This window comes from Globicephala melas, chromosome 15 (genome assembly GCF_963455315.2).
Source record: "Globicephala melas chromosome 15, mGloMel1.2, whole genome shotgun sequence".
Taxonomy (NCBI): Eukaryota; Metazoa; Chordata; class Mammalia; order Artiodactyla; family Delphinidae; genus Globicephala; species Globicephala melas.
The window spans coordinates 54,252,834-54,274,864 of NC_083328.1; the positions used below are offsets into that span (position 1 = coordinate 54,252,834).

At 41.9% G+C, this 22,031-nt stretch overlaps 1 protein-coding gene and 1 pseudogene across 1 annotated transcript; both read left to right on the forward strand.

Moving 5' to 3' along the window:
* The first annotated feature begins 108 nt into the window (after nt 1-108).
* Nucleotides 109-15,299, forward strand: TRMT6 (tRNA methyltransferase 6 non-catalytic subunit). The gene is made up of 11 exons (XM_030872591.2): nt 109-395; nt 2,935-3,062; nt 4,513-4,622; nt 5,174-5,265; nt 5,396-5,479; nt 5,745-5,869; nt 6,635-6,993; nt 7,387-7,472; nt 8,115-8,217; nt 8,320-8,406; nt 9,335-15,299. Exons 1-11 carry the CDS (start codon nt 268-270, stop codon nt 9,542-9,544), a joined length of 1,512 nt encoding a protein of 503 aa, XP_030728451.1. The 5' UTR covers nt 109-267; the 3' UTR covers nt 9,545-15,299.
* Nucleotides 15,300-16,672: 1,373 nt separating this feature from the next.
* LOC132593451 (EEF1A lysine methyltransferase 2-like) lies at nt 16,673-17,100 on the forward strand (annotated as a pseudogene).
* The last annotated feature ends 4,931 nt before the right edge of the window (nt 17,101-22,031 follow it).

Consider the following 22,031-nt stretch of genomic DNA (forward strand, 5'->3'; position numbering starts at 1 on the left):
AGCTGCGGCGAGACCGGAGGGGCGTGACGGAGGGCAGCCAATCAAAGAGATCGGCCTGACGGAAGCCCTGAGGCTCCCGGAAGCTGTCCTGAGGTTCTTATCGGAAAGCGGAAGCGGCGCGCAGCACGTGGGGGCGGTGCCGGTCAGAGGGCTTTGAGTCGTCTTGGTTTGTGGGAGGTGAGGCTGCCAGCGGCTACAGCCCAGGGCCAGGGGCAGAGCGCGGGGAACTGGAGAGACGCTGCGGAGCTCGGAGACCGGCTGAGCGTTATGGAGGGCTCTGAGGAGCAACCGGGCCCACGGCCACCGCATCCCGGGGACCACCGCATCCGCGACGGCGACTTCGTGGTGCTGAAACGGGAAGACGTGTTTAAAGCAGTGCAAGTCCAGCGGAGAAAGTAAGTCGGGTCGCTGGCCTTAGGGGTTCTCCGCCCCCATCTTCTAGACACCCTCTCCCTCCAGGGTACCATTATTGGATTCCCAATCCATTCTTGATTCCCAGTCCTGTCCCTCGTTATCTCCTCTGGGATCTTCCCACAGAGGCCTTTGCCCCCAGGATCCCATCCTTGGCCCTCGAGATCTCCCTCACTCCTTCTGTCTTCCTACAGAACTCCCCTCCGTGATCTCATACTGGCCCTCCATCTTAAGCATCTCACTTTTTCCAGGGTCCTTTTCCCATTCTTGGCCCTCAGGTGCTCCGCCCCTCTCTCCAGGCCCCCACCCCACCCCCTGTCCTGTGGTTCTTTCCCCAGGTTTTGAGTTCTTCTCTCCTGTCTTCTCACAGAACCCACCCTTCACCCTCTAGTCTCATTCTTGCCTCCCAGAGCCCCCCTCATCACAACTTTATTTTGTATTCTTGAAACCAGTGCTCTTTTCTCTTCAGAATTTCTGATTAGAAATGTGTAAAGTGCTAATACTAATTATTTAAGCTTTTTAATTTAAGTATAGCAGTGCAGCGAAGTCCTTAGGGTTATACGTTCGATGAATGATTCCATGTGCAGATGAACCTTTGGTTTTTCTTTCTACTATTGTCCTTTTAAGTTGCTTGATCGTGAGATGTGGTTGTTTGAGTTTGCTTCTTACAAATGTGCTTTTTTAGATAAGAGCTTTTCATTCCCAAGGAGACAGACAGTAACATCTTTATTTCTAAAAAGTATTCTTTAGACATTTATTTTGAAACACTTTTCATCAGTTTTCTTGGCAGAAGCCATAGCATTAGTTTCCATTTTGTTTAGAAAATGACCCTTTGAGTTCAGCTACATCGCAGGCCAGAATCTCCCTTCACTCTTTCCTGGGGGCTGCACTCATCTGGTTAGGCAGAAGCAGTCCTGCCTCTGTGAGCAGACTCTGCACATCCCCCTCTTCCCCAAGGAAGGTGTGGCTCCATGTCCTTCTGACTGGGTCCCACTTTCCTGACTAGGGCAGTGACCTCTTGTCAGGCCAGTCAGTTTGAGTGACACGCCCTTCTTTGCATATCAGACCAGCTGCCAGGGGGTAAACCCAACCCAGCTCAGACACAGTGTTTTGCTAGCACTGGGCTACTCAAAGGATGAGGTGGGGGAGGGTACACATCTGGGCTGAGCTGAGTTTCATCTTCTCTGAGGGGATTCATGTCAGCATATATTTAGAGTGTCTGTTATGTGTTAATCACTGAGGACCCAGCAACGAGCAAGAATTGGCCCTGTCTGGATACTTAGGATCTTGGAGAAATTCACTCAGGTGGTTCAAGTAAGGAGACTTAATGAAGATGTGACACATACACATACAGAGATGTGACAAGGTTTAGAGAACCAGTAGAGACTGGTGATGCATCCAAGGGTCTAGAATTGTGGGAAGCCTTCAGCAAGGGAGCCTGTGTGATGTGGTGTGTGTATTCTGTCATGGTTGGCCTCTTGGGGCACAGAGAAAGAAAGAGAAGGTGTAGGATGGGGCATAAAGAAAATTAACCAGTGTACATCTTTCAGAATTCAGAGTTCTGTTGATACGCGCCACGTCCTGAAGCTAAGCAGGGCTTCCTGAGATCCATTTGTTCTTTGCTGGATAGACCGTGTGGTGCAGTGGAAAGAACCAGGCTTTTAAGTCAGGCAGACTTGGATTTGAATCCCAATTCCTACTGTGTAACTGAATCTTGGGCAAGACACTTTTCCCTCAGTCTCAAGTTTGCTCACCTGGAAAGAGCTGTGTCCCAGGATTACTTAGTTGAGAATTAAATCAAGAAGTATGAAACACCTGGCACATACTACCTAACCCCTGATCGACACTCAGTGGGTGTTAGTTTTTGTCTTTTGAAAGGAAAGTTTTTTGTTTTTGTGGGATTTCCCTTTTACATTGTTAAGAAGATAAAAATCTGGGTAATGGGAAAAGCTAAGATTGCCTGGGCCTCAGTAGAGCCTCATCAGTGTTAGGCACTGTTTACAAATGTGTGGATTGTCAATAATGTTATGTAAATATCATTCGCTTTTACTGGATGATTTTCAAAGAAAATGGCCAGTTAGGCCAGGGAATTTGTTAAATCCCTGTCATCTCAATGATTGTTCAGTTTTGAGATTTTCTTGTGTAAGTTACAAGAGGCGTCACAGTGTGTGTCTCAGTGGCATGGCAGTCTTGCTACTCAGGAAATCCAAAGTCTGCGAGTTTGGACATCCTGTCAGACAGTGCAAATTGGAGCCAGACCAATGCCTCAGAGGAGGAATGTCTTCTGTCCTTGTTTCTCATTCCAAATTCAGTGTTTTTGTGGCTTCTTTATTAATTTTGTGCAGTGTTTTGTGTTTCTGACCCCAACCCAATCCTCTCTAGTTCATTTGTCGGTTCATGGTCAGAGATAATGCTGCTAATCATCCTTTAGGGAGACTGATTATGAAATAACCTAGATTGAATAAATCTTTCCTATACTGAATAAAAATGAGATTCAGCTAATTGATTGCATTTCTTCCCCAGAAAAGTAACTTTTGAAAAACAGTGGTTCTATCTGGATAACGTCATTGGCCATAGTTATGGAACCACATTTGAAGTGACCAGTGGAGGAAGTCTTCAGCCTAAGAAGAAGAAGGAAGAGCCTACTTCAGGTGCACTGTACTACTTAGGATGTATGAAATAGTTGCTCTTGAGCTGGCTACTCAGAAACCTGTCAACTCGAATTAATTCTAGAATGCTAGCCCAGGCTGTCCCCAAAGAAATCTAAACTCATAATCTAAGAACTGTAGCTTGGTGGAATGCATTAGGGTCTGCCTTTGGCTTTGAGATACCTGGGTTCTGACTCCTGCCCATCATTAACCAGCTCTTCGACCTTGGGCCAGGTATTTGATGCCATGAATCCTTGCAGCTTCATTGTAAGAGTGGGTGTGGAGCCCTGTTGGTGTCTAGAAGTTACCAGCTCTTGAGGTAGTTAGCATATAGGGTAAGGATAATAGGTCTGGCTTTGAATTCAACTGACTAGGTTTAAGTTCCAGCTTCATGACTTACTTTATAACCTTGACCTAGTTATTTGGTTTCTCTAAGTTTTATATTCTCATCAGTAAAATAGGGCCATAAACACATTTAATGCCCAAGCTGTAGTTGTCTTCTCTCAGAGAAGTTCTTAACAGTGCCTTGCCTGTTAGAGTAACGACCCCATAATTTTAGTATTATTGTTATTAAAATTAAATACTTAAATTTTTATCAAAATAAATGTGCTTAAATATTAATAAAATGAAAATACTTAATTATTAAAATTAAATAAGTAAAACACTATTGAAGTTCTGGTTCAAACCAGTTTATTAAATACTTTTAAATCAACCTTCATGTTTTTATTAAGCACCAGATACGTTCTAGACATGATTAAGCAGTGCAATTTCAGCAGTTCCTTAGATAGACTATCCCATAAAATTTATTTAGCAGTGGGGAACACTAAAAATAAGCAAACAGCATAATTTCAGATGGTGATATGTGCTGTGCAGATGGTAGAGTAGGGAGGTGTACTGAAGGCTGATTGAAATGTGGAACTTGGCTGAGATGGTGAGCTCAGCCCTGAGTGATGGAAAGGATCCACCCACTTGGAGGTGTCACAGAGCATTCCAGACAGAGGGAGCAGCAAGTGCCAAAGCCCCGCATTGAGACCATGCTGCTGTGTGTCTAAGGAACAGAAAGAAGGGCAATGTGGCTGAGTACAGGGGTTGAGAAATGAGCCCTGGAAAGGTAGCCAGGGGCCAGGTCATATAACAACCGTGCGGGTCGTCTTTGAATTGCTACTGGAAGCCACTGTGGTTTTGTGCGTTGGAATAGATGAGCCAATTTGCATTTTAAAAAGAGAACTTTGGTGTCACGTAGATTGTAAGGGGACAAGAGTGGGAACAAGAATATGAGTGAGTGGCTTGGAGTAGTCGTGACAAGAAAGTATAGTGGATTGGGGTGGGGGCAGTGGAACTGGAAGGCCAGATTTAAGTGGCTGATGGGCTGGATGTGGATACGAACTTAGAATAGGAAAGATTTTTAAATAATTTCAGATCATACATGTCATAGAGCAATTTTCTTCCTTAGAGACCAAAGAAGCGGGCACTGATAATCGAAATATAATTGATGATGGGAAATCTCAGAAACTTACTCAAGATGACATAAAAGCTTTAAAGGACAAAGGCATTAAAGGCGAGGTAAAATTCAAAGGATTTTTTGTTTTGTTTTCATTTGGTATTTAGGAAATTGCTTGCATTTTAAAGCAGACTTCTCCTAAGGTAAAATGTAAAAATACTGTACACTTCTGTTAAAAATAGCTTGAAGTGTATATGCAGTTCAGTATATCAAAGATTTTGTTTCTTATAGGCAGGAATGTAAGTGAATAGCATTACTAATAGTGTTAGCAAAAGGGAATTTGATAACTTAGTTCATCTCAGAGCTTAAGTTTGTTCATTTTCAGTAATGTTTTCAGCCAGTGTCTTCAGGACTGACAGTTTTCTTTACTTCTTTTCTTCCTTTATTGTATATGTCTGTTCTTTTACTTTGATTTAAATGGAGTTTAAAGTACTTACATTTTAATACAAATTCTAGATAGAGTATAAAAATACAAAGTTCACCCATTTGGACTTCTGTGGAAAAGGGCCTGGAGAATCAGACATTTGGATACATTCTGGGGTAAGAAACCTTTGAAGTTATCTGTGCTGTGAAAATAAAGTTTCAGGAAATCTGCTTGCTCCTTTTCTTATAGGAAATAGTTCAGCAATTAATTGAAAATAGTACAACATTCCGAGACAAGACAGAATTTGCTCAAGATAAATATATAAAAAAGAAGAAAAAGAAGTAAGTAATTTTTGTTTTTAAAAGGATGAAAATATAAAATCTTTTTATAGATTTATAAAATATATTATTAAAAATAAAATATTTTTAAACTAGCTTTTTAAAATTGATGTTCTGCTTTTCCTTCCCCCAGATATGAAGCCATGATTACTGTTGTGAAGCCATCCACCCGCATTCTTTCAGTTATGTATTATGCAAGAGAACCTGGAAAAATTAAGTACGCTTTGTTTCCTTTCAAAAGTATAATTGGGGGAAAGTATATCTTTAAGAAAGTCATGATTTTAAGTAAAATGAAAATCTTGCTCATCTGCATAAAGTGTCCTCCTACTTCATAAATTGTAAGTCCTTTTTTACTATTGCCTCCAAAGCAATCGATAATCTTATCAACATCATTTTTATGAAACAAACAAAACTTGAAAAATTATGATTAAAATAGCAGACTTTGCTTAGCTATAAATGAATGAATCATTTTTTTTCCTTAGCCACATGAGATACGATACGCTAGCCCAGATGCTGACGTTGGGAAATATCCGTGCTGGCAATAAAATGATTGTGATGGAAACATGTGCAGGCTTGGTGCTGGGTGCAATGATGGAACGAATGGGAGGTAAGATTTAACGTTTTCAAGTTCATTAAAACCCTACCATGATTTGAGTTGAGGGGTCTAAAAAACTCAAAACTCATGGAAAGTGAGTTTGAGTTACTGGAAGCGAATGAAATGACTTGGGTGTGCCTGCACAGCTCCAGTCTCTGAGACCTTTCTCCATAGCCCACATCTCCCAGCCTGAGCTGTGCTGGCACTCCCGACACAGTGTCCTTTCCAGCTTCTGTGTCAGTGGGGATGGTTCTGAAGCCTGTGACTGGCTAGGACCTCCAGGACCATGATTTCAGTTAAACTCTTGGATAGTTGGTGCTCATTTTATTGGCCTGAATTGAGAGTATAGGGTGGGAAGAATACTAGGGATGTATTCTGTACTAGAAGAGTACAACACAGCCTGATTTGTCTGCCCTTTTTATGACCCTGTTGAAGATAAGAACTTCTAACTGTCCTGTTTAAAGATTGGACTTGGGGGATGCTGAGAACCAATCACCAATCATGTGACATATAAAATTTGTATGATCACAGGGTTTTACTGTAGTGTCAAGGGGGGTACACTTCTTTAAGACTTCCTGTGTACCTGTTTGGAATTCTGTTACCCCATTGGGAATATGCATGGACTCCAGATGGACCCCAGAGGAGCTGCATCACCTTCAACCTCTGAACAGCGTAAAGCAGAGAGACCTTCAGTCTCCTTACTGTGTAGTACCCCGAGGGTTGCATAGTCTAGAGCCACCTCCGTTGAGCAGATATTTGTTTCTTTTGTCTGTTCAGGTTTTGGCTCCATTATTCAGCTGTACCCTGGAGGTGGACCTGTTCGGGCAGCAACAGCATGTTTTGGATTTCCAAAATCTTTCCTCAGTGGTCTTTATGAATTCCCCCTCAACCAAGTGGACAGTCTTTTAAATGGAACATTTTCTGCTGAGATGTTATCTTCAGAGCCAAAAGACAGTGCTTCGGTTGAAGAAAGTAATGGCACACTGGAGGAAAAACAGACTTCAGAACAAGAGAACGAAGACAGCATGCCAGAAGCCCCAGAGAGCAATCACCCAGAAGAACAAGAAACAATGGAAATTGTCTCTCAAGATCCAGACTATAAGGAGCCTAAAGAGAGAGGAAGCAAAAAGGATTATGTAAGAATGTTAAGAGTTCCCACTACCCTCAGTATCTTCCTCAGGCTTCATTTAACTTCATGTAAGCCCTGAGATTTGATTTGGCTTTGGAGCATCAGCTCCCAAGATAACAAATATCAAAACAGACAGATAAAAACTGTGTGTGAGTGTACACATGTGTGATTTAATCTTTGGGATGGAGCTTTAGGATACAGAAGCATTGTATAGGTGGCTGCATGGTGGTTTTATAACCAAAGGGCTCTCTTATGTGTTTTTAGCTTCCTTATAAATGATCTTCTTCTGTTGCCTTAGTCCAAGTTGATAAATATTGTTAAAATGTTTTGACAGACCAGTGTTTCCATAAACCCGACTGAATGACCTCAGTATGTTGGTATCTTATTTTTCTTCTTGAAGATTCAGGAAAAGCAGAGGAGACAAGAAGAGCAGAAGAAAAGACATTTAGAGGCTGCTGCTCTGCTGAGTGAAAGAAACGCAGACGGGTGTGTTGCTGAAAGAACATGGGAGACATCTTGGTGCTCGTGGGCTCTGCTTCAAGCAGATTAGCATTCTCTGTCTGCTTGTCTATTTTGGTTGTAGTGAGGGCAAACATGATGATTCTGTCTTGGGTTTTTAAAGAAAGGAGGCTGCATCTGGCAGAGATGAGAAATTGATTATGCTGGTTTCAGAGTTTTAGAAGAAATTGAAATTTCTCCAATGATGTCACATCAAGTTGGGCTGTGTAGTCCCACTAGGTGCAGGTTGGAGGGCATTCCAGTTGATGTGTTACTGACTAAGGGCATGGGGCTAAGGAAAACCTGACAGGAAAGGCAGATTCAGGTATCTGCAAAGCCAGTATTACAATGTTGGATTTTCTTCCAGATTTTTTTTTTTTAAATCAAGACTGTCATTAGAGTTGCCAACTCTAAGTTGGCCGCATAGAGTTGCCAGTCACCATGAGAGTTTATAATCCAGTTTGTGTTTCCTAGAAAGTAATAGCTCGTGATTTTATTGTTGGAATCTCTAGAATGTTGTATTTAAAGTGCTTCCTTGTGTGAGTCATGCAAATAAATACGTGATATTTTAAAACCTATGCTCTGCTTTGGGGACATAGAGAAATAATTTGTCTAACATTTTCCTTGCAGTTTAATTGTAGCTAGTCGTTTCCATCCCACTCCACTGCTGCTGTCTTTGCTGGACTTTGTGGCTCCTTCAAGGCCATTCGTGGTGTACTGTCAATATAAAGAGGTAATACTGAAACAGAGTGGACAGGAATTCTTGCATCTGAATGTTGATTCTCAAATTGCACCCTCAAAATAATTATTAACAGAACTCTGTTTATGCCTTTAGCCTCTGTTGGAATGCTACACAAAACTGCGGGAAAGAGGAGGGGTCATCAATCTCAGGCTGTCTGAAACCTGGCTCAGAAATTACCAGGTATGTGTTCTCACAGCCAGTCCCTGGGAGCTGCTCTCCTGGGTCGCTGGCTCTGCACAGTAGTACCAGAAGCTGTTAAATAGGGATCTCCCTGTTTCTATCTATAGATATGGTGGAGTCTCACGTCTATAACTCAGAGAAAGTGCCCTGACCTTTCCGGACCCTTTTTTCTTTTTTCACGTCATGGTCTATTACTCAGATACCCGAGTCCAGAGACATTTAAAATGCAAACGACTATGGTTCGTGTTTCCCCAAGGCCTTGAGATCACTGTAGAGGGAATAACTGATAATAGCAAAATCCCTAGGCTAACAAGAAAGTGACCCTTTCCTTTCTGCTGGCATGTCTTTGCAGCAAGTGTTCGAGAGTTCCTGGTGGGCTCTGTGTCAGTTCAGGTCCTCTGGAACGTATATGCGAAGATAGAATTAAAAGTGTAAGAGAAATGCCTGTGAAAGATAAGACAAGAGGGAGCAGGATTAGGCAGGGAGAGCTGTCAGACCATGATACAGGTCAGATGCCTGTGACAAGTGGGAGGAAGGAGGGGAGGAAGAGCATGCAGTGCTGCTCTGAGAAAGTCTCAGCCAGGATGACGAGGAACCGCAGAGCAAAAATTGCCCATTAAAGGAGGGTGAAAAACCAGGCCCAGAGCACTACACAAACCAGTTGCCCTTTCACCACCAGAAACTTGCTTCAGGTATAAGAGAAATGGTTTCAGTTTTATATTTCAAAAGAAAATCACTTAAACCAATTTCTACGCTTTTATCTGCACTGTCATGTGAAAGATGGACCTCCTTAGGACTTGCTCTGATTAAATTGGTCTCTCTTCAGGCGAATCTGTGTCGTTTAAATTCTCATTTCTGGCATGTGTATTGTTAACGTGGCTTTATCTGCTTAGGAAAACATGAATGTCTGTCTTTCTGTCTTGATTAGGTTTTGCCAGATCGAAGTCATCCCAAACTACTGATGAGCGGAGGTGGGGGGTACCTTCTCTCAGGCTTCACTGTTGCCATGGACAACCTTAAAGCAGACCCCAGTCTCAAATCTAGCACCAGCACTTTAGAATCACACAAGACTGAAGAGCCAGCAGCTAAAAAACGGAAGTGCCCAGAGTCTGACTCAACCTTTCAAAAATTGCTTTGATTTTTGTTCTCAGACATTATGCAGTTAGTAAGTAAACTTTAAATGCCATTACTAATTGTGTTTTCATATCCTAAGAATGAGAACATGTCTATACCCCTGTTCGTGGGAAGGACAAGTAAGCCTTTTGTCCACCTCTGACACAGATTGGTTCTGTCTGTCAAAACCTCGAGCCAGAATACCCAAGCCTGGGGTAAGCAGTAAACTGGTATATGGCCAGTTGTGTTTATTTCACAAAAATCCTCTAAGTACTTTTAGTGCTCTGCGCAAATATCTTTAGAATTTAGAGATCAAAGAAATATATTTATACAAAACTTTGTTTATATGTTAAGCCAAGTGGAATAACACACCATCAGTGAAACTTGGGTACTGAAACGAAGGAATTTGTGGAAGAAATTTCCTCTGTTCATTATGTTCTCTTCAACCTAAGCAATATGAATGTGTGTGAGACTTACAGTACCAAAAATGTCCACCCTTTTCCCTCCAGTGGAATAAACTTTTAATAATTTTATATTTTATTATCTTAATAGTTGATGACCTAGAAAAGATCTGAGTATTTATTTTACTGCTGTTTTTGTCAGTAGAAAGGTGTTGTAGGGTACTTTTTTGAATTAATTTGCCAATCCTCTCATTCTTTGTTCCAAATAAAGTGACTAGAATTTTTGTGTACTATTAAATGAAACAGAAATGGTTTTTTCCCTCCCCAGAGACTTACGGAGATAGATAGATACATGTATATGGATATTGGTATATGCGCATACATACATATATTTATATGTGCACACACATCCACATGGAGACAGAACACACTGTCCATATGAACTTTAACAAAGTTTAGTGCAGGGCTTAGACCAGTCCTCATTGCATTAGTGTCACTCCTTGTCAAATGTATTTTAAAGTGCCTTTTTTCGGTGATTATTAATGCTGGTTTGTTGAGCTCTGGCATGACTAGGTGGTTAGCCTTTCTAAGCTCTGAAAAAGTGTAATTAAATTATTTGGTCGTCTGCAGCCAAGAAAAGTGTTTAGAGGAAGCCACAGCTCTTGCCCATTGAGAGTCTGAGTCTTGCTCACTAAACATGCTCATTGTGTGTATTGTTCATGTCGTTATAGAATAGATGCAATCATCTAGCAAGGGGCATCTCAGAAAAAAAAAATTGCTTTTTCCTAATAGCATGTACTATTCTAAAAATGGCCTTACCAACAACTACAGTTCTGATTCCTTTTTCTTAAAACAATTGCTTTTAAAGAATAAAAGCATTTCCTACTGTGATCCATCTGACTTACATGAATGATGCTGTCAGTGATGCCGCATTCATTGGCTTTCAGCTGATTGTGACACATGGTCTTTGTAAGAAAACATGCCTGGATTGGCATGTCACTGAACATGTGCTTGCAAACAGTTGTCACTCACATGCAACCAGTCAAGTTTGGTCGAAGAGAACACAATATATGCACAGACTAGATTCAGTAGTGGCTGGTCTCCACTGGTCACTGTTGTTAGAACCATCTCCTACTTGAAACTCAACCAGTTTTCAAGTCCCATCTCATTCCATTCAGTGTGGGGGTCTGCACTGCCAAGGACCTGTGCGCCCATATAGCTGCCCCTGGAGTTGACTTGTGGACTTTTGCACCAGGTTAACTTAAAGTTAACCTTTACTTGTTAATGTTTTCTCATTCATGTAATTTACTTCATCTTTGAGTACTGATGATTTAATTCAGTGGTTTGAAAATTTAGTGTGCACCAGAATCCCCTGGGGGGCTTATTAAAACACTGATTGCTGGGCTGCACCGAGTTTCTAAGTATTAAGTCTGCAATGGGGTGGGAAATTTGCATTTCTAAGTTTCCAGGTGACACTAGTGCTGCTGGGTCGGAACCCACTCCTTGAGAAACACTTCTGTGTATACACACATATCAAGAGTGTCTTGTTTATAAAGTGGACATCCACCTTTGGAGCACATGAGTGGGTAATTCTATGACTACTAGACATCCAGTCACCAGGAGAGCTATGTGAAATAGCACTTTAATGAGTGGCCATCAAAAAGTAAAGACAAAATCATTATGTAATGTCCATCTTACTTCTCCATTGGATTAGGATACTTGGAAATATACAGTGGTGCCAGTTAGAAGATTTTTTAGCATAAAGGTACATTAAAATTGTATGACGTTTTATTGAGTTGTAATTGACATAATAACATTGTGTAAATTTAAGGTGTTCAGTGTTGATTTGATGCAGTTTTGTATTGCAGAATTAGCTAACACCTCCACCTGTGACATACCATTTGGGTTGGGGGCGAGAACATTAAAAATGTACTCTCTTAGCAACTTTCCAGTATATAATTATGGTTAATTATAATCACTATGCTCTACATTAAATCGCCAGAATGTATACATTCTTAAATCGCCAGAATGTATTCATCTTATAACTGAAAGTTTGTGCCTTGTGACCAGTATCTCCCCATTTCCCCCACCGCCCAGCCCCTGGCAGTCACCATTTTACTTTGTTTCTATGAATTTGATTTTTTTAGATTCCACATATAAGTGACATCATACAGTATTTGGCTTATTTCACTTAGCATCATGCCCTCAGTCTATCCATGTTGTCACAAGTGTCAGGATTTCCCTCTTTCTTGTGGCTGAATAATATTCCATTGTATATATATACCACATCTTTATCCATTCATCTGTTGGTGGACACTTAGGTTGTTTCCATATCTTGTCTATTGTGAATAATGCTGCAATGAGCGTGGGAGTGCAAATATCTCTTCAAGATACTGATTTCATTTTCTTTGGATATATATTCACATACAAAAAGTCTACGCTTTTACACTCCTCCTACATTTTGTATTTTTGATGTTTTGTCTTTTTCATGTTGTGTGTCCATTAATAAATTATTGTAGTTATATTTTAATACTTTTGTCTTTATAAGTGACTTACCCACCACTATTACAATATTAGCATATTCTGAATTTAACTCTATATTTTACCTTTGTAAGTGAATTTTATACTTTCATATGTTCTCATGTTACTAAATAGCTTATTAGTAGCTTTCATTTCAGCTTGAAAAACTCCCTTTAGCATTTCTTGTAGGGCTGATCTAGTGGTGATAAACTTCAGCTTTTGTTTGTTTGGAAAATTCTATCCTTCAATTCTGAAGGACAACTTTGCTGCATATAGTATTCTTGGTTGGCAGTTTTTTCTTTCAGCACTTTGAATATATCATCCCACTTGTTTCTGGCCTGTAAAGTTTCTGCTGAAAAATCTACTTGTAGTCTTATGGGGGTTCTCTTGTACGTAACAAGTTGCTTTTCTCTTGTTGCTTTTAAGTCTCTCTCCTTGCCTTTAACTTTTGACAATTTAATCGTAATGTGTGTCAGTATAGGTTCATCTAATTTGGTACTCTTTGAGTTTCCTTTATCTGGATGTCTGTTTTTTTTTTCCTCCAAGTTAGGGAACTTTTCAGCCATTATTTCTTTGAATAAGCTTTCTGCTCCTTTCTCTCTCTCTTCTCCTGGAACCTCTATAATGTGTATGTTGGTCCACTTGATGGTATCTCAGGTCTCCTAAGATATGTTCACTCTTTTTCATTCTTATTTTCTTTTTGTTGCTCTGACTGGATGAATTCCACTGGACTGTCTTTGAGTTCATTGCTCCTTTCTTCTGTTTGCCTCTGTTGAATTTTTCAGTTTAGTTATTGTATTATTCAATATTCAATTATTCTGTTTGGTAGTTATATTTTCTGTCTGTTTTGAAGTTCTCACTTTATTTATGAATTGCTCTCCTTACCTTGGTGGGCATCTTTATGACCATTATTTTGAACTCTATCAGGTAAAATCACTTATCTCTTTCATGAAGATCTGTTTCTGGATATTTTGCGTGTTCTTTTGTTTAGAACATATTCCTCTGTTTATTTTCTTTCACTCTCAGTCTTGGTGCCTGCACATTAGATACAATAGCCACCTCTCACAGTCTTGACAGAATGATCTCATATAGGAGATAAACCTCATCAATTAGCCCAGTCTGAGCTCTTGGTTGTCTCTCAAGACTTTCTCATCTCCAAGCTACTTGAAGAGTAACTGATAAGCTGTTAAGTACACCTGACTTTGTTCTTAGTGGCTCCCAATAATTGAGGGTGTGCCATGACCCATCAATATCCCAAAGGGTAGAATTGCTGTCAGCACCTAGATGCAGGCTGATTAGAAGTGGATCCTCAGGCAGCAGCTGGGAAAGTATGTAGTTAAGCCCTTTCCAGGGAGAAACTGGGAGGTGAGCATTTTTTGCCTGCTCCCTCTACACTGAACCCAGATGTATAGCTGCAGGGGGTGCTCCTGCACCCATATAAAAACTTCTTTGCTAAAGTCCTGTGGGACTCGTGAATGCAGTTCTCATTGGCTATTAGATTTGGGGTTCTGTTCCTTGGGTGGCAGCTGGGATGCCAGACATGCATACAAGCTCCTTCCAGAGAGGTTGGCAATCGGATAATGTTGGGGCAAACCAGAGGTGGAAAGTAGGGAAAGTGCTCATAGACTCCGGTGGCCCTGGATCACAGCCAGTCCCTAAATGTGTGCTAAATTGAAGCCTAGCACTCAAGCAGCAGCTTATAAAGTGTGTAGTCACACCCTCAGGGAAAGGCTGGGAGATGGGTATTGTTCTCTGCTACTTCTGCACTGAGCCCTGGGGGGTGGCACAGCAGCAAGTGTTTGGTTGCCATTAAGAACTGCTACTTTGTTTGCTCCAGTCCTGTGGGTCTCATGGACCTAAATGGCCTTGGCTTTCAGAGCTAGGTCTTTAGGAGGCCCGTTGGTTCCTTGAGTGGGACTCTTAAATGTTGGGGTGCTATGTTGCGGTCCAAACCCTGTGGCCCTCAGGGAGAGGCTGGGAGTTGGGGTTGGCATTTCCCTCTCAACTGTACAGTACTGTGGCAAGGATGAAGTTGAGAACATTCATTGTATCCGAATGAGGGATGAGGGAGTTCAGGACCCTTCTATGTTGCCATCTTGGTCCCCTCTCATATGAAGCAGATTTTTTTGTTTTTTGTTTTTTGTTTTTTTGGCCGCGCTGCGTGGCTTGCGGTATCTTAATTCACCGACCAGGGATCAAACCCAGGCCCCCTGCAGTGGAAGCTAGGAGCCCTAACCACTGGACCACCAGGGAATTCCCTCATATGAACCAGATCTTAATGGGTAATCATTCATTTATTGGTTATATATGGAAAAGCCAAAAATATATTCTTTTTTAATATGTATAAACTTTTGAAGAAAAAGGGCGTGTACATTTTGTTTTAAAGCATTTGTTGTTGGAGATTGTCATGCTGAGTGAAATAAATCAGACAGAGAAAGACAAATATCATATGATGTTGCTTGTATGTGGAATCTAAGAAAATGGTACAGGTGAGCTTGTTTGCAGGACAAGAGAGAGAGTCACAGACGTAGGGGGCCAACTCATGGTTGCCAGGGGGGAAAATGGCAAGGGGGAGTGAATTGGGAGATTGGGACTGACATGCACACTACTATATATAAGGTGGATGACTAATAGGAACCTACTCTATGGCACAGGGAACTCTACTCGGTGCTCTGTGGTGACCTATATGGGAAAAGAATCTAAAAAAGAGTGGCTTATATGTATATGTGTGACTGGTTCACTTTGCTGTGCAGCAGAAACTGGCACAACATTGTAAATCAACTATGCTACAATAAAAATTAATTTAAAAAAATAAAGCATTGATTGTAAATATTACAATAGCAATAGTAAATACTAAGAAGCATGTCCTAAAAATCTGATTATTAAAATTCATGTTGTTCTAAATGGTCCTGATTTTGGACTCTATTTAACTAGTGCTAGAAAGGATCCAATTACATCTGATATCTTTACTAGAAATAGAATGTTGCCTCTGGGCTAGTATTAATTTTTGTAAAAGAAATTACAGATTTTTCTTGGCCTTATGTAATACAGGTCAGATGGCAAGAAATGTGAGTACCTGAAGAGCAACTGATAAGCTGTTAATTACCCCCATTAACATTTATTAGGCACCCACTGTTTTTTGACCCTTTCTGAGGAAGTGCAAAATCTTCGAAGCATAGGAAATTAATGTGATGTACTCCCCCCTCCTTTTATTTTTGCCTCTTACAATTCATTAGTAACCTGGGCTTCTGGCATTTAAATGAGATATTAAAACAGGACTGGAAAGATTTAGACATTTCATTTTCACATTGCCAGAAAGTTAACAAGGTACTAAAGAAAACTTGTTTCAAAATGTGGGTGGCCTCAATATGTTGTATGTTGTTATCATTCTAAACCAGCACACTTGGAAAAGTAGAGAAATTAATCCAGAGGGCGGAGGAAGTGAGAGTGAAAAGTTATTTGCTTTCTGGGAGTACTTTCCACAAACAAATACGTGTAAGTAAGGTGGCCTCTCACAGTTCTTTTCCATCACCTGTGAGTGACACAAAGTAGCTGTAAGGCGACAGACTCAAGGAATAGAGGAGACAAAAATAAGAAAGAATATGCCTGCTTTAAACCAAGTGTCAGCAAGCCACAGCCCACAGACCCAATCTGGTGCACCGCCAGTTTTTTTGTATGGCCTAAAGCTAAAAACAGTTTTTTCCATTTTTAAATGTTGGGATGGAGGCAAAAGAAGAATAATTTTGTGATATGTGAAAATTACATGAAATTCAAATTGCAGTGCCCATAAATGAAGTTTTATTGGAACACGGCTAGGCTAATTTGTTCAAGTATTGTCTGTCCATGGCTGCTTTCTGCTATGGCCAAGCTGAATAGTTGTGACAGAGACCATATGGCCTTCGAAGCCTAAAATATGTTCCATCTGGCCCTCTAAGGAAAAGTGTGCTGACCACAGATTTAAGTGAAGCGATGAATGGAATAGGAGGGCAGCATTTCGGAGCGTGGTGGGAACGAACAGAGCAGTGGCGCTGGGGCCCCAGGCACAGTCAGAGGGGCAGTCCCAGAGGGGATGGCTTCGTCCCAATGGCTGGGGACCCAAGAGCACTGGGATGCTATTATCTGTGAGAGAGAACTGCAAACTCTCCAAGAATATGGAGATACAGGATTAATCTCATTTGTAGAAGTGGGTATAGCTTGACTAAGGTAGATACAAAAACACAAGATTCTACTGGATGCTTCAGTACTTGATAGTGAAACTGGAAATGGCAGAATTTGGTTTCCCTAACATTACTGGAATTGCTACAGCTTTCCAGAAATATTATAGAGAAAGAAGGTTTATTAAGTTTAAGGTAGAAGACTTTTTGAATCTTTCTGCAAAGCTGCCTCGATTTCATACTAGTATTGCCAAAGGGACTATTGATGCCATAAGCCTTAATCCTAACAGTGCAATTGAGAAGGTGAAGCATTAAGTGAAATCTCTTTCCAGAACGTTGAAAAGTGAAAGACTTTTCTAATAACCTAATATAATTTAACCAAGTTATCATTGCTAAATGAATTCAGTGAAGGATCTGAACTTCTCAAAGAGCTACCAACACCCAAGTTCAGCTTTGGAGGCAGATCTGGAAACAATGTTGCATCACTGGTTTTCCAAAAAATGTGAGACTTTTTATTGGACAAATTCACTTAGCTTTTTTAAAGAAACTCCACAACAAAGTAAACCTGACACAGAAAATCCAAGGGTAATAAATGCTTAGTAATCACACAGGATGCACACGTTGTATAGATAGAATAGGTTAGTAAAAAAAAACCAAACAAAAAAAAACAAAACCATGAGCATGTAAGTGGTTGGGTTTTAGAGGTAAACCAAGAATAAAATTTTTCTTTTGTATTTAAAATGTAAATATTTTTCTTTCTGATTTAAAAAAAAATTCCTGTAACTGCTGAAACAGTTAAAAACTTTAAAGCAGTAAGTGAATTTACAGGGGACAAAAAAGATGTAAAGTGAACTCCAAAGCTCTTTCTCAGTCCTCTAAACCTATTGGCAGCAGTTGACTCCTCTCTGTGTGACAGTTTTCCTCTCCTGGTTCCCTGCTTCCTTTTTAGCCTTTTTTCCTCCATCTCTGTTGCTGGTTCCTCTTCATCTCTGAGATGAATGTTTAGGAAAATATCAGTGTGCCCCAGGGCTCAGCAACTGCACCTTTTCCTTTTTTTTGTCTATACTTGCTGCTTGGGTGTAGGATGTTCAAGGGATTTGGGAACTGATAAAAGAAAAAGATAGAACCATGAGGTGGCAGGAGCTCATACCTACTTTATTGGGTGATGATGATGCTCTGACAGGTTTGCAAGGGCGGGGAGGGAGAGATGTTCCTCATAGCAGGAATCTGTCCAGAAGCTACACCAAGGGGGTTGCTACTCAAGGGGAGGAGGGCAAGAGAACTCCCAGGGAGAGGGGAGTTGGGGTGGTGCCTTTGGTGTCTAGGTAATGCCGCTCGGCATGGCAGGGAGTCGCTGAGTCAGAGAGGTCCAAGGGGCAGGAGTCTCACAGCTTATAAGGATTGAGGTCTGTCTTGTAGTCACATGGCTCTATCTTATCAATGGCCAGCAGATGCTAAGTATAGTTTGGCAGAGGTATGCAAAGCAGATGGGCCCTGAATGTCCAAAAATGTGCTCCTTTGGGCTATGTTTAAAATGAATGGATGTATAAAATTTGAGTCTGGCACTGACAGGCTTTTGAGCTAACAGTTCTCAGCCTACAGTGAAGAAATAAACAACTTTGGGGCAGATATACAGAGGCCATCTTTGGCTCATTTATATAACACTAGGTGATCTCACCCCATTTTGAGGCTTTATACACCATCTTTGTGATGGTGACTCCCACACTGTCTTTAGCCGCCCTCTTCCTTGAGCTCCAGGCCCATACAACCTACTCAACACTTCCACTGGGCGTGTAGTCACATCTCAAACTTAACAAATCCCAACCTGAGTTCCGCATACCTCCCCTCTAAGCCAGTCCCTCCTGTAACCTTCCCCACCTCCCTTCTTCCCAGTTGCTCAGGACTGAAACCTTGGAATCATCCTTGATGCCTCTCTTTCCCTCCTGCCACACCAAATCCATCGGCCCTCCCTGTCATCTGCCTCCAAACTAGATCCTGAGTGTGACTACTTTTCCCCACCTCCAGTGCCACCACCCTGGTCCAAGCCATCACGATGACCCGTCAGGATGTTTTGCAGTGGCCTTCTTGCTGGTTTCTGTGTTTCTGCCCTCACTTCCCCTACAGCCTTCTCTCAACCCAGCAGCCACAGTGTTTTTATCATGTAAAGCAAATCACGTCAGTCCTCCAGAGAACTCTCCAATAGCTAAAGCAAAAGTCCTTACCAGGACCTACAAAGCCCTGCATGATCTGGACCCTTCCACCCTCTCTACCCTCATCCCCTATGACTGTCCCCCATGCTGCCTGCTTGTTCTTCTTCAAACGTGCCAACCACATTCCTGTTTCAGGGCCTTTGCATCTACTGTTCCCTCCGCCTGAAGTGTCCTTCCCCAGGTGTCCATGTGGCTCATCCTGCTTCCTTTTGGTCTTCACTTTCTCATTGAGGCCTGTTATGTGTCCAAGTGACTAGCTCCTGAGCTAAAAATAGTAATTGTTGCATTTAGTTAATTATTTAGCACCTGAGATCTCCCAATTATATATATGTTACAATGGTATGTTGTGGATTTTCATTTTGTAATGATAGGACACTTTCTCCCCTCCTGTCCCATCACTTGATAAAATATTAGAGACTGTGACAATTAAATACTCAAGTAAGAAAAAAAACTGTAAAGTAACTATAGATGGCTGCATCTGCAGAAGGATTTGGGAGGAGGGGCAGAGGCCATTTGTTTCTCATTATATCAGGTACATAGGGTGCCCTAACAAAGTACCACACGTGGGTGACTTAAAACAGAAATTTATTTCACAATTCTAGAGGCCAGAAGTTCCAAATCAAGGTGTCAGCAGGGCCACACTCCCCCTGACAGTTCTAGGGGGCAATCCTTCCTAGCCTCTTCCAGCTTCTGGTGACCCCAGGCGTTTCTTGGCTGGTGGCAGCATAATTCCAGTCTCTGCCACTGTCTTCACATGGACTTCTTCCCTGTATGTCTGTCTTCACATGGCATTCTTCTCTGTATGTGTCTGTATCTAAATTTCCCTCTTCATATTGGATATGGGCCCACCCTAATGACCCCATCGTAACTATTATAGATCGCATCTGCAGAAGCTCTATTTCCAAATAAGGTCACATTCACTGGTGCCAGGGGTTAGGACTTCACCATATCATTTTGAGGCACACAATTCAACTCATAACACTCACTCAATGTTTTGCCATCAACATATATTATTTTGACTAACGGGGGAAAAAACAGTAACCCGGTTAGTCCTTGACTCCTTCTCAAAGAAATGGTGGCACCCAGAGGTCCTAACTGCACTCTGCTGGGCACCACAGCTCAGGTGGGATTCTCTTGGGTGTCTCCTGCAACTTTGATAGGTCATTCATGCCTGCCTATTCCCCTGCCCTGAAGTGTCAGCAAACTAAGATGAAAAGCTGTGCTAGAGCACAGGGCCTCACCAGGCAGTGGGCCAGGAGGAAGCTGTGTGAACCATTTCCAAGCCTGGGGCACCATACAGAGCTGTGCTCCATATGCCAGCAGCTTCTCCGCATGAGCAGTGCCCACCGTGTGTGTGTGTGTGAGTGTGTGTGTGACTTGCCAGGCTGGCATTTGATGCATTGCAGTGTTTCTCTCATCCAGTAAGTAAATCCCTATTCATTTTGAGCCCCTTGAATTCTCTTTATTTAGGAAATGATTTTGTTTTCTACTGGACTGCAGTAGAGAAGGGGAGAGACATATTGCTTTGCATGTATTGTAACATGTTAAGCATTTCCCAGTATCTTCTGTCAAGACACAGTAACACAAGAGATTATAACTGCAATGTATTACAACGTGTGGTTACATTATTTACCATAAGACGAGTTTGAGCTTGCTGTTGAATGGTTTCTTAGGTTGGGCTTTCCCAGAAGCAATCCCTGAGATGAGAAGTTGAGGACAATCGGTTTATCTGGGAGGTGATCCCAGGAAACACCAGTAGGGTCACCAGTAGGAGCAGGACAGGGAGGTAAAGAGAGCCCATAAAGGGTGCACTAGAGAGCAGGCCACCTGTGGCACCTGGGGCTCAATCCCCTGGGGAGTTCTAGGAGGCACAGAATATGCGGCTCAGAGTTAATCCACCTGAGGGGTGCGGGAGCTGGCCTGCTTGGGTTGAATTTTGCCCCCAGAAAAAGATATGTTGAAGTTCCAACCCCTAGTTCCTCCAAATGTGACCTTATTAGGAAATAGGATTGATGCAGAGGTAATTACTCATACTGGAGTAGGGTGGGCCCTTAATCCAGCATGACTGGTATCTTTATAAAAGGAACATTGTGTGAAGAGGAGAGGGTCATAGAAAGAAGATGGTCATGAGAAGATGGAGGCAGAGATTGGAATGATGCTGCCACAAGCCAAGGAACGCCTGGGGCCACCAGAAGCTGGAAGAGGCAGGAAGGACATTCTTCTACTGACTTTGGAGGGAGTGTAGCCCTGCCAACACCTTAATTTTGAACTTCTGGGCTCCAGAACTGTGAGAGAGTAAAATTCTATTGTTTTAAACTACCCAGTTTGTGGTACTTTGTTATGGCAGCCCCCAGAAACCGGAACGATATTTGTATCCTCCTAACTCCTTGTCCCACGAGGACTGCCTCCAGCAGGCATGACCCCCAGCGCTTCCCACTCACCTTTGCGAGCAGCCCGTCATGATCCCATGGCTGGAAAAAATACCTAGAGAGACAATAAGCAGACTTTTAGAAGTGTGTGTGCCCAGATTTAGAACAATTTTCTGTCAGATTCATCACACTGATTCATCACACTGGCTTGCTCTCCATATGATAAACTGACACTCTCCTGGAGAAGTATGTCACCAAGAGTTAACCTGACAAGAATCTGGCTAAATTATCACAGGCAAGTCTTAACTTAGTTAAGAGGAGGAGAACCAGGCCTTCCAGATGAATAAAAGTCATGGGTGATGCCCAGAGGACAATGCTTTACCTGAACTGCCAAAACAGGAGTAATCAACCAAGTAGAAGCCACCATCTGTGAGGAATGAAATGCCAAGTAAAAGAAGGGAGAAGGGCTATTGTCCGTTGGTCTTGCTGTGAGAAACTGCAGCCATAAAAATCGTAGCAGCCACTGTTTTCTGCACCATTGCCTTACACTGGGCACTACTCTGAGTGTTTTGCTTAAATTCAGTCATCCTCACAACAACCCAATGGAACAGATATCCTTGTTTTACTGATGAATCTGAAGCCCAGAGAGGGAAAGTAACTTGCCCAAAGTCACACAGTTACTTAGAGTCAGAGCCCTGTCTTCTTATAGAGCAGATATGAGACAGGCCGTGAAGGTCCAAGGATCTGTCTGGCCTACCCCAGATGTTGTGATTCCCAGTCTGGAGTTCTTCCCACTATCCAGGCTTTCTCCTCAGCCCTGAAAAATGACCCTTGGCCAGCTATTCCCAGAGCTCTCCA